At 51.2% G+C, this 12,627-nt stretch overlaps 1 protein-coding gene across 5 annotated transcripts in view; it reads left to right on the top strand.

The window, feature by feature from the left end:
• Positions 1-12,627, top strand: part of CABIN1 (calcineurin binding protein 1) — a 146,181-nt gene that overhangs the window by 22,056 nt on the left and 111,498 nt on the right. For all 5 annotated transcript variants that reach the window (XM_074321575.2, XM_019710328.3, XM_074321576.2 and 2 more), the window contains exons 6-11: positions 1,273-1,453; positions 3,857-3,986; positions 5,345-5,494; positions 8,355-8,641; positions 9,708-9,876; positions 12,093-12,229. In XM_074321575.2, the coding sequence (XP_074177676.2) occupies positions 1,273-1,453; positions 3,857-3,986; positions 5,345-5,494; positions 8,355-8,641; positions 9,708-9,876; positions 12,093-12,229 (1,054 nt within the window). The remainder of the gene's footprint in view (positions 1-1,272; positions 1,454-3,856; positions 3,987-5,344; positions 5,495-8,354; positions 8,642-9,707; positions 9,877-12,092; positions 12,230-12,627) is intronic.

The following is a 12,627-nucleotide window of genomic DNA, read 5'->3' on the forward strand; positions in this document are numbered from 1 at the left end:
GAGGGTATGTGTGACTATAGGTGAGTAGCTTCAACTCTCTGGGCCTCCGGGTCTGCACCAATATAATGGGCCAGTACAATGGGAGTAATAAAATGGTGAAAATTAAAGGAATTTGTACATATACAAGTGCAAAGAACAGAGCTGACACCGGGCACCCTGTACCTGTTCATAATATTACTGCCATTGTTTCTGTATTACTGTCCCATCTCTGTAGGCACCTCTGACGTGCCAGACGCCATGCTCACTGCTTTCCATGCACGGGCCAGTCCTCACACCATTGTGCAAGGAAGGTGTCTTTATCCTCGTTTTAGTGACGAGAAGGAAGCTCAGGATCATGCTCTTAGTCCATGCTGGAGGGATGTGAACCGAGGTCTGTCTCTAGAGTCCATAATCTTTCCAGAATCCCACAGGACTTTCTTTCCACCCTCCCCTTCTTCCGCCTCCACCCCCCACTCCAGTTCAACCCATTGCTTCTCAGTCTAGTTGTGTAGGACACAGCTCCCTGGCCCATGCTGATGTTATGAACCTTGCGCTCCCCCAGCTGAGGCAGCCGGTTGCTGGTCCTCGGTCAGCTGTTCACAGCATCTCATGGCAGCTCTCGCCAGCTGCCGGCTGCTCATGATGGCCAATGATAGTCCACGGCAGCACTCAGTAGCCCACGCCAACCTCTGGCTGCTCACGGTGGCCCAGCTCCAGGGAGAGCAGTTGTACACAATCTTAGCTGTAGAGGGCGCAGCTCACTGGCCCATGTGGGAATCAAACCGGTGACCTTGGCGTTAGGAGCACGGCATTCTAAGCACCCAAGCCAGTGGGCCAGCCCAGGACTTTCTTTTAATTCTACTTCTTTTACCTATCAAGTATGTAAGAAATACAGATGTTCAGAGTGACAAAATGCAGAGGGTGCCAAAAACAATGTATACACATTTTAAGAAAGGAAAAAACTATTAAAATTACGCTGATGGTAACCACTTTGAGCACCACTTGTAATTGCAGAAGTCAAATGTGACTTGTATTCATCTTTTGTTATCGGTATATGTTATTACAATTTTAATACAGTTTTTCCTTTCCTAAAATGTGTATACATTTTTTTGGCACCCTCTGTGTATTAAAAAAGTGTTCTGAATGAGGTAAGTTGGTCCATGTAACTTCTATTTGCAATTTCCCCAGATAGTTTGAGTGGCTGGGCTGGTGCTGTGCCCCCCTCGTCACCACAGGCACCTTCTCAGCGAGAGAGCTGACTATGTGTTCATCCTCTGCTTGTGCTGCTTCCAGGCGGTCATGCTGGACTCCACAGACGTCAACCTCTGGTATAAAATCGGCCACGTGGCCCTGAGGCTCATCCGGGTCCCCCTGGCTCGCCATGCTTTTGAGGAAGGGCTGCGGTGCAATCCTGACCACTGGCCCTGCTTGGACAACCTCATCACTGTCCTGTACACCCTCAGTGATTACACAAGTGAGTCAGGCTTGGATGCTTTCTCCCATGTCCTGTGTTTTTGGGCCAGAGGAAGGAGGGTGGCTTGGGTAAGCTGCAAGTCAGTTAGCACTGAAGGTCGTCTTGCCCAATTGTCAGGGAAAACGGAGATGTTGCATCCCTGCTTCATTCTGCTTGTCTGTCTTACTCAATTGAGATTTATCAAGTGCGTTACAGTAATAGGTAGCGTGCTCTCTGAGTGGTTTTCCCTTCGGTTATCTCATTTCATCCCTGCATTGTCTCATCCTACGCCAGAACCCATTTCTATAGCTTGCTGACAGATGGCCTAGCAGCAGCAGCTTGACTCTTTCTGGTGCCAGGGAGCTCACTACCTCTTGAAACAGCCTATTCCTTTGCAGAGCAGCAGGGCTGCTGGACGGTCTCTGCTAGACAGAGCCCCAGTCTGCCTTCCAGTTCTTCAGCTCCCTAGTCTCGGCCTTGCCCAGGGAACACATCTGCCCCTTGCTCGGGCTCGTCCTGAGGCACTGGGTAGGTGTTGTGGCCTTGGGGGGTTCTGGGTCTCTTATGGGGGCCAGTCTCCTCTGTGCGCCCTGTGATGCCAGAGGTGGAGGGTGGCTTTCCAGGAGCACTCTGAGCAGGGCTCAGTGTAGTTGGAGCTGCAGGCTGGCCCCAGCAGAGCCCAGTTCTCCTTTTCAAGACAGACATGCTGATGAGCCCTTGCTATTCCTTTCAGATTTATGCTTGGGTGGCTGACTTGCAAAAGCTTTTTCCTTCTCTTTTTAAGGACAAACAGCGCTAGGGTGGAGTAGGTTGAGAAGCACTAGGGCCCACTCACACATCCCCACCTCCAGCTCTTGTTCTCCATAACCACTTTTTAAATCTTTTCAATTGCGGTAAAACATGTACATAGCAAAATGCACATCTGAGGTCCATCAGTTTGTATATGTGAAATTCACACGTCAAGGTGCAAAACATTTGCAGAGCCCCAGAAGGCAGGCTGCTTTGGGTCCCTGTCCAGTCGTTACTACCCACTGAGGTGACCTTGATTTCTCCCTTTTGTCACCAGATGAGTTCTGCCTATTGCTGAACCTCCTCTAGGTGGCGTCAGATGGCAGCAGGTATTCTGTGTCTGGCTCCCTGGGCTGTGGTTGTCCTGTCTGGGAGCGCACCCGTGTAGGGTGTGGTTTTCGCTAGGCCTTTTTTATTGCTGTGTCATCTGTTATGTGCATATACAATTGGACCAGTCTGTGCTTGGACGTTTGGGTTATTTTCAGATTTGGGCTCTCGCATAACGCTGCTATGAATGTTCCTGTACTCTTCCTTCAGTGGACGTAGGCACTCATTCTGTTGGTTGCCCCGTTTTCACTCCCACCAGCAGAATATGGTAGTTCCATTGGGGCACCGTTTTGACTCGAGCAGTTTATTCTTCCAGCCAGAGGCATTTAGTCTCTGCCTAGATGCTCTTGTTGTAGCTTGGGTGCCACCTTGAGGTGTAACAGTTGTCAGTGTTCAGCCTTCTGTCCCTGTCCACCTGGTTTAGGTCTTTGTACCCCCTCTTATGGTAGGAGAAGTTGTGCTCGGTAAACTTAGGCCCTGTGGAAAAATAGGTTCAAGGGACTGACCTGATGCATATATGGGTAAGACCCCTGGTAGATGTGCCACTCATTTAAACCCAAAAGGAAAAGCAGCCCAGTGGTATGCATACACTTAAGAAGAGCAGGCACAGGTGCTGGGATGTAATGCCTGCTGACCACCTCTTGTTCCCCTGAGACTTCTCAGGCCCTCCTTCTGCCACTAGTGCAGCTAGCTGTACTGCAGCTAGAGTGCCTGCTGTGAACCAGTGTCATCCAAATGCCCAGTGCCCCCCTGGTTTTCTCTCTCGAAGTCACTGATGGCCGCCCTCTAGTCCCACTGTGGTTGCCAAGAAACCATGTCTTTGTGTACAGATGGAGTCGCACTATGACTCGTCCCCTGCCTCTTCCCCAAGCTGTTTTGTGGCCTTCCTTCTGGTCAATAAGCACACCCCTCAACCATCTGTGCAGCGGCTGCTCGGCAACCCAATGTGTGGATCAGAGAAACCTTGCTGTTCTGCAATTAGCCAATAGCTAAGCGCTGTGGGCCCCGTAGGATTGTTACAGCAATTCCTAGAAGTGGGATTGCTGGGTGGATTGTGTATGATGCGTGTGGTTCTCCAGAAAGGTTGTATAGTCTGTCCTCTCCAGTAGTGTTTGGGTTTCCTTCTCTACTGTGGGTAGTATTATTTTCAGAAATCTTTCCTGATTGAGTCAGTTAAAATGGGATCTCATTGTTGTTTACTGTGCATTTCTTTGATCCCAGAGCAGGAGCCTTGTCCTGGTGTTAACTGGCAAGGCTAGAGCTTCAGAATGCATAACCAGAAGTCGTAACTGTTTCTTTCCCTGCCAGCGTGTCTGTACTTCATCTGCAAAGCTTTGGAGAAGGATTGCCGGTACAGCAAAGGGCTGGTTCTCAAGGAGAAGATCTTTGAGGAGCAGCCTTGTCTCCGGAAAGACTCCCTCCGAATGTTCCTTAAATGGTAGGTCCTGCCTCTTCTCTTGCCGGGTCTGCACTCCCTCCTTCCCTCCCCGAGTAGCTGGTGACCTTGTTCTCGCAGGTCTTGACCTCCTGGCGGATGAGCCCCTGGGGTTCATGCCCTTCATCGTTGTCTAGAGAACTGGCTTTGATCTGCCTTGTGCATTACTCAGCTGTGTACCTAATCTCAGCACTGCCTCCCTGCTGGCTGTCCACGGTTGTCAGCTCTCCTCTGAATGCACCTTGCTTTCTCGCCACCCCCCTGTCCCTTTCCAGGATTTTGCTCCTGGTGCTGCCCAGGTTCATTGTCCCAAAAGCACCTTTGATCCTGTGCCGCTCCTGCCTTGCCTCCAGGACAAAAGCCGTCCTCGGTAGTATTGCCCAGGAGGTCCTTTGCAGTCTGACCCTCCCCCACCCTGTTCTTTTCCTGCTTCTCCCTCCCCAAGGAGAACAGTCCGAGGTCTCTGGGAGATTCTAGGCCTGGCCCCCTTTGTGCTCTGTCCTGTCTCTGCACCCCGGCTCCCACTGTGTTCTCACCTGGAATCATCTTCCCACCTCTCCATGTGTCGTGCCATTGCGCGTCCTCTGTGTTGCAGTGCTCAGGCCACCTCTCAGCAGCTTTCCAAGCTCTGACTGCCTCCCCCAGCCCTCCAGCTGAACCCACTCCTCCATCTTCTGCTGTTTCCTTGGCCCTTGGAACTCCCTGCTGTGTGGCAGCGGAGGGTGGGGGTTAATCGTCACTTATCTCAGTCTGTCCCTTGTAAGACTGTGCCTCTAGTTCACATCTGTCCTGAGGACACTGACCTTTGGAGAGACATAAAACAGATACGCCCATGAACCAGTAGCTCTGTGGTGGATCCCTGCTGGGCAAGAGGGCAGGTACTGCTGGGCCACCTCAAGCAGAGGTGTGTCTGCTGTGGGAAGGCCCCCCCCCAAGCCTCAAAGCCCCACCCTTTCTGTAGTTTAGAGACACTGGGGACTTTGGGAAGCTGGGCTGGTCTGATCACCTTTTGTTGGGATCCTCTAGTTAAATTCTTTAAAATTTTTCTATAAATAATTGAGAGCAAGATTTTATTTTACTGTAGCTTTTCTGACATTACTCTGATCCTGTTAATACGTGTGAAAACCCCTTGCTCAATTTTGAATTGCAGAAGGAACAAAGGGTATCAGTCATTTCTAGTGTATGTGGGTATTAATGCTAATTACTGCCCTTCCACAGCCAGACTCAAGTGGTTATTTTATTTGGAGGAAGGATTAATATAGATTAAAGGGTATTAACTTCACTGCATCCCTGTCTGTAAAATTTCAGCTTTGGCTCTAGTTTGTAGCGTTGTAATTTCTCCTTGTCTTACACACTGTTAGTGACATGTCTATCCATGATGTGTCGGTGAGCGCGGCGGAGACACAAGCCATCATAGGTGAGGCCCTGGGGCTGCGGAAGAAGAGGCAAGCGCTGACCATGCGGGAGAAGGAACCGGACCTGAAGTTGGTGCAGCCCATCCCCTTCTTCACGTAGGTCGTCTGGGTCTTGGGATGAAGAGTCAGCTGGTGGTTGGGAGCTGGCTGCACCTTGAGTGATGGCTGGAGGTGTGTGACTGCCGAAGCAGCTGGGCCTCTCCCAGGAAGGTCCTGTCTTAGTCCCTCTTTGCTGTTGCCATTCTTGACCCTAGCCACCTGCCACAGTCCTATAAGCCCCCGCTTAGTCTGCTCTACCCAGACGGGAAGAGAAAACTAATAGTTGCCAAGCACTTGGTAGGAGGAAACGAGGTTCAGAGCAGTTAAATGGTGAAAGGGGAGCCTGGAGTTGATCCCAGGTCTGGGTTCCCTGGTTCTTGAGTCCAATCTCTCCCTCCAAGGCCCTTGTGAGTCCCATGGTGTGTAAACTCCACCCCCCCACCCCACCCCGAAGGACAAGCTGGTACTGGCAGCCCCCTGGATTTGGGATAATTTAGCTCCTTAGTGAGATCTGGCATGCAGTTTGTGTTTTTAAAATTCTGACATCATATCTTGAGTCTTTAAATTTAGCGTGCCTTGGCAGCAGCATTCCTTCCCCCCTTTTCGTACTCTGAGGCATTGTCACCATAGTGGCGTGCAACTTCTGTCCTGGATCAGATAGACCTGGGTCCAGTCCTGGCACCCAGAGCTCGGTGACCTTGGGGCTGTTACATGCCACTCCCTGAAAACGGAGAGAAATAGCCCTCTCTTGTAGGGTCATCGTGATAATTAAATAGAACACCTGGTAGCTAGCAGCGTCAGCATTTAGCTCACACCCAGGAAGAAGGGCTGGCTCTGCTCCGCATTATTGCTATTGCTTGTCCGTTCCCACGTGTTGAGTTTCTCAGGTCTGTCTTCCCACACGCACTGAGAGGGGCAGGGAGAGGGGCTGCTCGTCGGGCTGCTCTTGGACTCTTATCAGGTGCTCTTTCCCCCCATTTCGTCAGCTGGGTCAGGAGCCCCGTTCCATCTGAGTCTGGGCTCCCCACCCAAGAGGGTTGGGGGATTTTGAAGGGCCCTGGGTGCCTCCCTGTTACAGGGAAGGAGCGGATGTCCCGAGGGAATCACGCTCGCAGGGGTTGTGCTGATGTGATTGGAGAAGAGAAGCTGTGAACTGGCGTCACGGCCGCCCTCCGTGGTGCGGGGTGAAGGCCAATGGAAGCGTGAGGGGGTAGGTTCTGCTGCAGGAGGCATTGCCGTTAGGTAGGTCTGGGACTGGCTTATTAAAGGAAGAGGACAGAGTTCCTTCTCTGGGAGCAACGGTGTGGGGCTTTTCAAATAACCACCGTCTATTCTACGACTCAGCACACTTTTCCTGTGAAGAGCCAAATAGTAAATGCTTTAGGCTTTTTGGGCCCGGTATCGTCTCTGTTGTGTATTCTTGTGTGTGTGTGTGTGTGTGTGTGTGTGTGTGTGTGTGTGTTTTAAAAACCCTTTAATGTGAAATCCATTTTTAGCTTATGGGCTGTATAGAAGAGGCTGTGGGCCACCCCTGGTCTATTCAGTGCCTACTAGGCATGAGCAAGGCACAAGTAAATGAAATTATATCTTTAAGGCATTCGATAAAATATAGCTAGTGAGCAAATTCTTCTTTGTCCAAATGTAACCCTTACTAAAGACAGGAAAGGACTAGTCAGAAATCATTCTAGTCCTAGGAGCCTCCATTTGGTTAGATTCTGGATTTTGAAGCACTGTCCTTTTCATTCCATTCACAACATTTACTGGATACTAGCTTCATGCTCTGTGCTGGGAACGCAGCATGGAAGGGCCTGGTCCCTCGCTGGGGCGATCCCAGGGGTAGTCAGTCACCCAGAAGTTGATAGGCACCCTGAGGAGAGAAGCACAGCACTGGAGAACGTATACTGGGTTCCACCCTGCTTTAGGGGTTGGGAGTCTGACAGAGGAGTGGGCATTGACCAGGCAGAGGCGCTGGGGCATGGGTGGGAGTGTGGTTTCTGGGCAGAGGGAAGCCTGTGCAAAGTCTCTGTGGTAGGCAGGAGCGTGACTTTGTTTCCAGAACTGAAAGAAAGTTAGCATGGCGGGAGTGTAGGGGGTAGTTGGCCAGGCCAGGCTGTGCAGCACCATGGGGCCAGGCTAAGGATTTTGGTTTTATACTTAGAGCAAGGGCAGCCATTCAGGGATGGACGGGTGGATGGATGGATGGATGGATGGATGGATGGATATATATTGCCACACCACATCATACCAACACACAACATACATGATCGTAATACACAACACAACACGTAACATAACAGAAAACACAAAACAATAGCATACAATATAACATGCCATACCATAACACAACATACCATGTCACACATGATATAACACACAATCAAACACACAAAGGTCTTGGTTTGCCGTCTAGCAGCCCTGGCCCACGTGGGCACTCACTGAGATGCCGCTCCTAAGAGGCCCTGCCAAGGGCCCATTCAGCCCCTTCAGACCATGTCCCTGTTAGTAGCCCTCCCTTACCCCCTCGCCACCAAAAAACCAGACTAGTGGTAGCAGAGAAGTGCCACAGATGTTTTAAAGATTCGACCTATAGGGAAGGAGCTTTTAAAGTGAGCCAGTAGTTTTCATACCTTTCCGGTTGAGTCTGAAGGTGCCTGAGGCTGAGCTGCTTCAGGGCTTCTGATGGGGTGAGGGGAGGAGGGATCCAGGCCCCTGCCCCTGCTCCAGCTGCTCCACCTCAACTGTGTTAGACTCAAGATTTCGTCAGTAATGTCAATGACAAAACCGTGACCAGTCCCTTTCCCTCGTGGAGATGGCAGCCCCCGGGCCAGTTCTGCTGCCTCTCTACGGCCAGCTGGCCCTGTGTTCAGAACACCCTACGATAGGGTCCTGACCAAGTGTGGTGACTGTCTCCTTGCAGCTGGAAGTGCCTCGGAGAGAGTTTGCTGGCCATGTACAATCACCTTACTACCTGCGAGCCCCCACGGCCCAGCCTCGGCAAGAGGATCGACCTCTCTGACTACCAGGACCCCAGCCACCCTCTGATGTCCTCTGTGGTGGTGGCGCCAGTCAGCGTGATCCAGTCAAGCCCCGTCAGTGCCAACCCGGCCGTGACCGTGGCAGAGCCTGTGCTCTCCTATTCCCCCGTGGCTGCAACCAGCTTCCCGCTGCATAGTCCCAGCCTGCTGGAGACCAGTGTTCCTATGGGTGAGCAGGCCTCTGGGGTTGGCTCCTGGGGAAACCAAGTTTGCTGAGCAGGAATGAGTCTTGGGCTTCGCTGGTCTCTTCAGAGGGATGGGTCCTCCTGACACTCCTGGTCTGAGGTTTAAGCAAGAGCCCCCCTAGCCCCACAGGGGAGCCTCTTGGCCTGCCACTCCTCAGGGGCCTTCCTCCTCAGTAATGACGCCCCTATAAGGAGGGGGTCAGGGCTCAGGAATGCAGATCCTTGGGACCACTCGACACCCAGCTGGTAAGTCCTGGCGTACAGGTCACTCTTCCTGCGTGTGCTGTGTGAGCTGGCAGGTCTCTCGGCTGGTTCTGCTCAGTTGCTGGCCACGTGCCACGGCACCGAGCACTGCTGTGCACTAACAGTCTGAGTTCTTTAGCCTTAAAAACCAGCAAGCAAAATTATCACCATATGTGGTAGTATATTTTTGACTGGTTTTATTGATTTTTATTATCATTGGAGTTGTAAAAAATTTCAGACAAAAGCTCCCAAGGCTTTTTTTTTTATTTTTCTATGTCACTGAAGAATATCTGGCAGTTACAGAAATTTCTGAACACGTACACGATTGTTTCTAACTTTTTAACTTAATCATGCATGATATTCCTCTGTTCTCTGTATAATTCACAAGATTCTCACCCACATCGTATCATTCGGTGCTCACAGAATCCTGGATGATGGGTAGAGGTAGCTTTCTCTGTCCCATCCCAGCTTCATCCACGATGCCCCAGAGGCCCTTGCAGCCAGCCGGCACTAGGGGTGGGGGGTTGGGGGAACATTTAACTCTGAGACCCTGTTGTCCTGTAGCCGTGCAAAGTAGTCTTGAGATCTGGCTGTGGGCTCTGTGAATTCGAGAAAGGAGTGCGAGTTAAGCAGTTTGAAATTAACTTTCCTCAGGACTCTTGTTAAAGAATAGATGGGAGATTGCTTGAATGTCAAAGAAGATAAAGATTAAACATGCTGGTAGAGTTATGAAAGGGGAGCTATGTGTCTTGTGGTGCATTTTCATGCCCTGCCCCTGTATGATTTCCATGTGTACTCTTTGTGAAGGTGATGTTTCTGGGGGAGATAAATCCAAGAAGGGAGTAAAGCGGAAGAAGATTTCAGAAGAGAGTGGGGAGACAGCGAAGCGGCGGTCTGCCCGTGTCCGAAACACCAAGTGCAAAAAGGAGGAGAAAGTAGACTTCCAGGAGCTTCTGATGAAATTCTTGCCACCCAGGTTCAGTGCACACTTTTTCTGATTTGCAGGCACACAAGCCTCTAGTGTACGCCGCCAGTAAGCCACCAGTAACGTTTCCCATTCTATTGCTACCCTCTCCTCTGAGCACCTCCTTTGTTTTCCCATAACACCTGTGCAAACGACTGAGGCATAGATCCCACTGGATTAGGATCTTGGGTTTTTCTGGCTTCTCCTGCCTCTGAGCTTCCTGAGGGCAGGAATCATGACTTGCGCATCTTTTGGAGGACCAGGCACTTTCTGGGCTCTCAGGAGATGAGTGGATTCCGGAGCTGGAGGTAACACTCTTATTTCCCACTTTTGGAGGGCCTGGGGCTGCTCTTCCTTGGATGCAGATACCACGAAACCCCACAGAAGGGGCACCCCTTCTGTGTTCAGGGAGAGTGCCTGTCTGGTTTCTCCAGGCTCAGCAGGATTCCCTCACATTATGAGAAGGTGGAGGATGGGCTGGTAAATCTTGGTTTCACAGGCTCTTAGTGTTCCTCAAAGAAGTCTTGCAGGAGGGGAAGGGCTAGGCTGCCTGGAGCTGGGGGTCCTGGGCCCCAGTGCTCCTTCTGTAAGCTTTCACCAGCCCTCCTGCTTTCTGTCCTTGCCTTCTCACCTCCTTCAGAGACTCCAGGGCCCTCCATTCCTGAGCCTCCCCAGGGTTTAGGGTGCCAGTGGGGGGGCTTCTTGATGCTCCCTTCCCTCTGCCCTTAGCTGAGTGGAGAAAGCAGTTCAGTTTCTGCTGGTCTGTCGTCTTTCTGCCTTCTAACATTTGGTGGGCACAGCTCATGTCTCCTGGAGCTTCCTCCCCAACCCCCTGTCTTTGTGAGTTTATACCTTTTGATTCTTTCGTGGTCACTAGAATTTGGGAGGTAACCCTGTGTGTTCAGTGTGCGTCTTTACCCAGGAGTCCTCAGCTGGGGTTTTGGCCCATGACAGTTTGTTTCAGTGGCAGTGGCAGCAACATCCAAGTGGAGGAGGAGGAACCAGAGGCTTTAGGGGGCTGTAAATCCATTCTACGGCAGAATTCCTAATTTTCCTAATTTGGTGCCTTTTTTTCTGTGTTGCAAGTGAAATGCTTAGAAATTGAGGTTCTCGGTGAGCAGAGAATGCAGTGTTCTCTGATCAATTCCTCCTAAAGCTCAGCCCTGGGAACAGGTTTCCCGTTGGGAGAGCTCAGGATGGTGCTGTGGCTGGTGACGTAAGAGGTCTGTGCGACCATTTCCCCAGCTGCCCCTCAGTCCTGCTCTCCCACCCCAATGTCTTATTTCCTTTATCTGGAATGACTTCTGCCTCCTTATGTTTGTTAGTGTGGTTTGCACGTCTGCTTCTTTGAATGGCCAGGAAGAGCCATGCGCTCGCTTGCCTGCAGTAGTCTCCCTTTTGGGGGGGGGGGGGGGGGTGCACGCAGTAAGTGAATGAAGACATTGAAAAGTGCCCCGAGTGCTTGTGCTGAAAGGCTGCTCGGCTGAGGGGAAGCTACAAGGACGCTAAACGTAGTCCTTGGGAGGAGCTGAAAGGAATGGTGCCTGCTGGGCGAGGCCTCTGCAGTTCCCAAGCTCTGTGAGGAGCCCTGGGGGAACCAAGCTCAACAGGGCCTGATGTGCCCCCCGTGCTTCATATGCCCACCCCTTCTCTCCTGCTCACTGGGCTCCCCTCAGTTATTAAAACATACCAGGTGCTCTTCTGGCTTGTCCCTCTGGACCTGTCCTTGTCCTGCTTCTTGGCGTTGCCATCTCCTTTCCTCCTCGTGTTGGTGTGAATGTCGCCCTGTCTCAGAGGCCTTCCTGACTCTGCTCTCTAAGGGTCCCTCGGGACAAGCACTCGGTTGTGCTTGGACCTTATTTGGGTTCTTTGTTTTCGTGTGTCTGCTTCTTGCCTGTCTCTCACGTTAGAAGGTAAGCCTACTATGAGCAGGGTCTGTCCCACTCACGGCGGAATTCCGGTGCTTAGCACAGCAATTGGCACGTGCTGGAGCTCAGCAACCACCTGTTGAGGGAACGAATAAAAGAGTGAGGGTGCAGACCAGATGCCAGTTTACAAAGGCCTGCAGAGAAGCAGAACCTCTCAGGGGCCTGGGTTCTGCCCTCCGCTGCACACTTATTCTAGTTTTCTCTGCCTGGCTCAGATTTCGTTTCTCTCATAATAAGAATTCAGGCGCTTGTGTCAGAATGTGTGATGCGGCTGATTTGATTTTGGTGTGTTCCATGCAGGCTAAGAAAGCTGGACCCCGAGGAGGAAGATGACCCCTTTAATAACTATGAAGTCCAGTCAGAAGCCAAACTGGAAAGCTACCCGAGCATTGGGCCTCATAGACTGTCGTTTGACTCGGCTACCTTCATGGAGTCTGGTAGGAATTAAGCAATATGATCATTTAATGTGGGGAATTCTTCCTCCTGTTATCCTGTAACCTGATTAGATTTGTTCTGGGAAAATGGTCCTGGTTGTTTTTTAAAGTATGTCAAAGAGCTTCCTGGATTTGTTTTGGGTCTGAGCTCCGTGGTCAGCTAGGAGTTCTGCCGAAACATGCAGGCTCATACTTGACTGCTCCCTGAGGGACTTGTGCTTCAGGCCAAACCCAGGGGCACGGCTTCACAAGTCACATGTATCTGACACACTGCTGAGTGCGTGTTGTGTGCCAGATAGCGTGCTTTGTATTTTTGTGCATGGTCTCGCTTAGTGCATATGGTAGCACTTGGAGGTCAGCCCTTAATACCCACCTTAGACCAGCAGATTCAGAGAGGCTTG

Source organism: Rhinolophus sinicus, chromosome 9 (assembly GCF_057876585.1).
Source record: "Rhinolophus sinicus isolate RSI-liver-muscle chromosome 9, RSI-T2T, whole genome shotgun sequence".
Classification (NCBI taxonomy): Eukaryota; Metazoa; Chordata; class Mammalia; order Chiroptera; family Rhinolophidae; genus Rhinolophus; species Rhinolophus sinicus.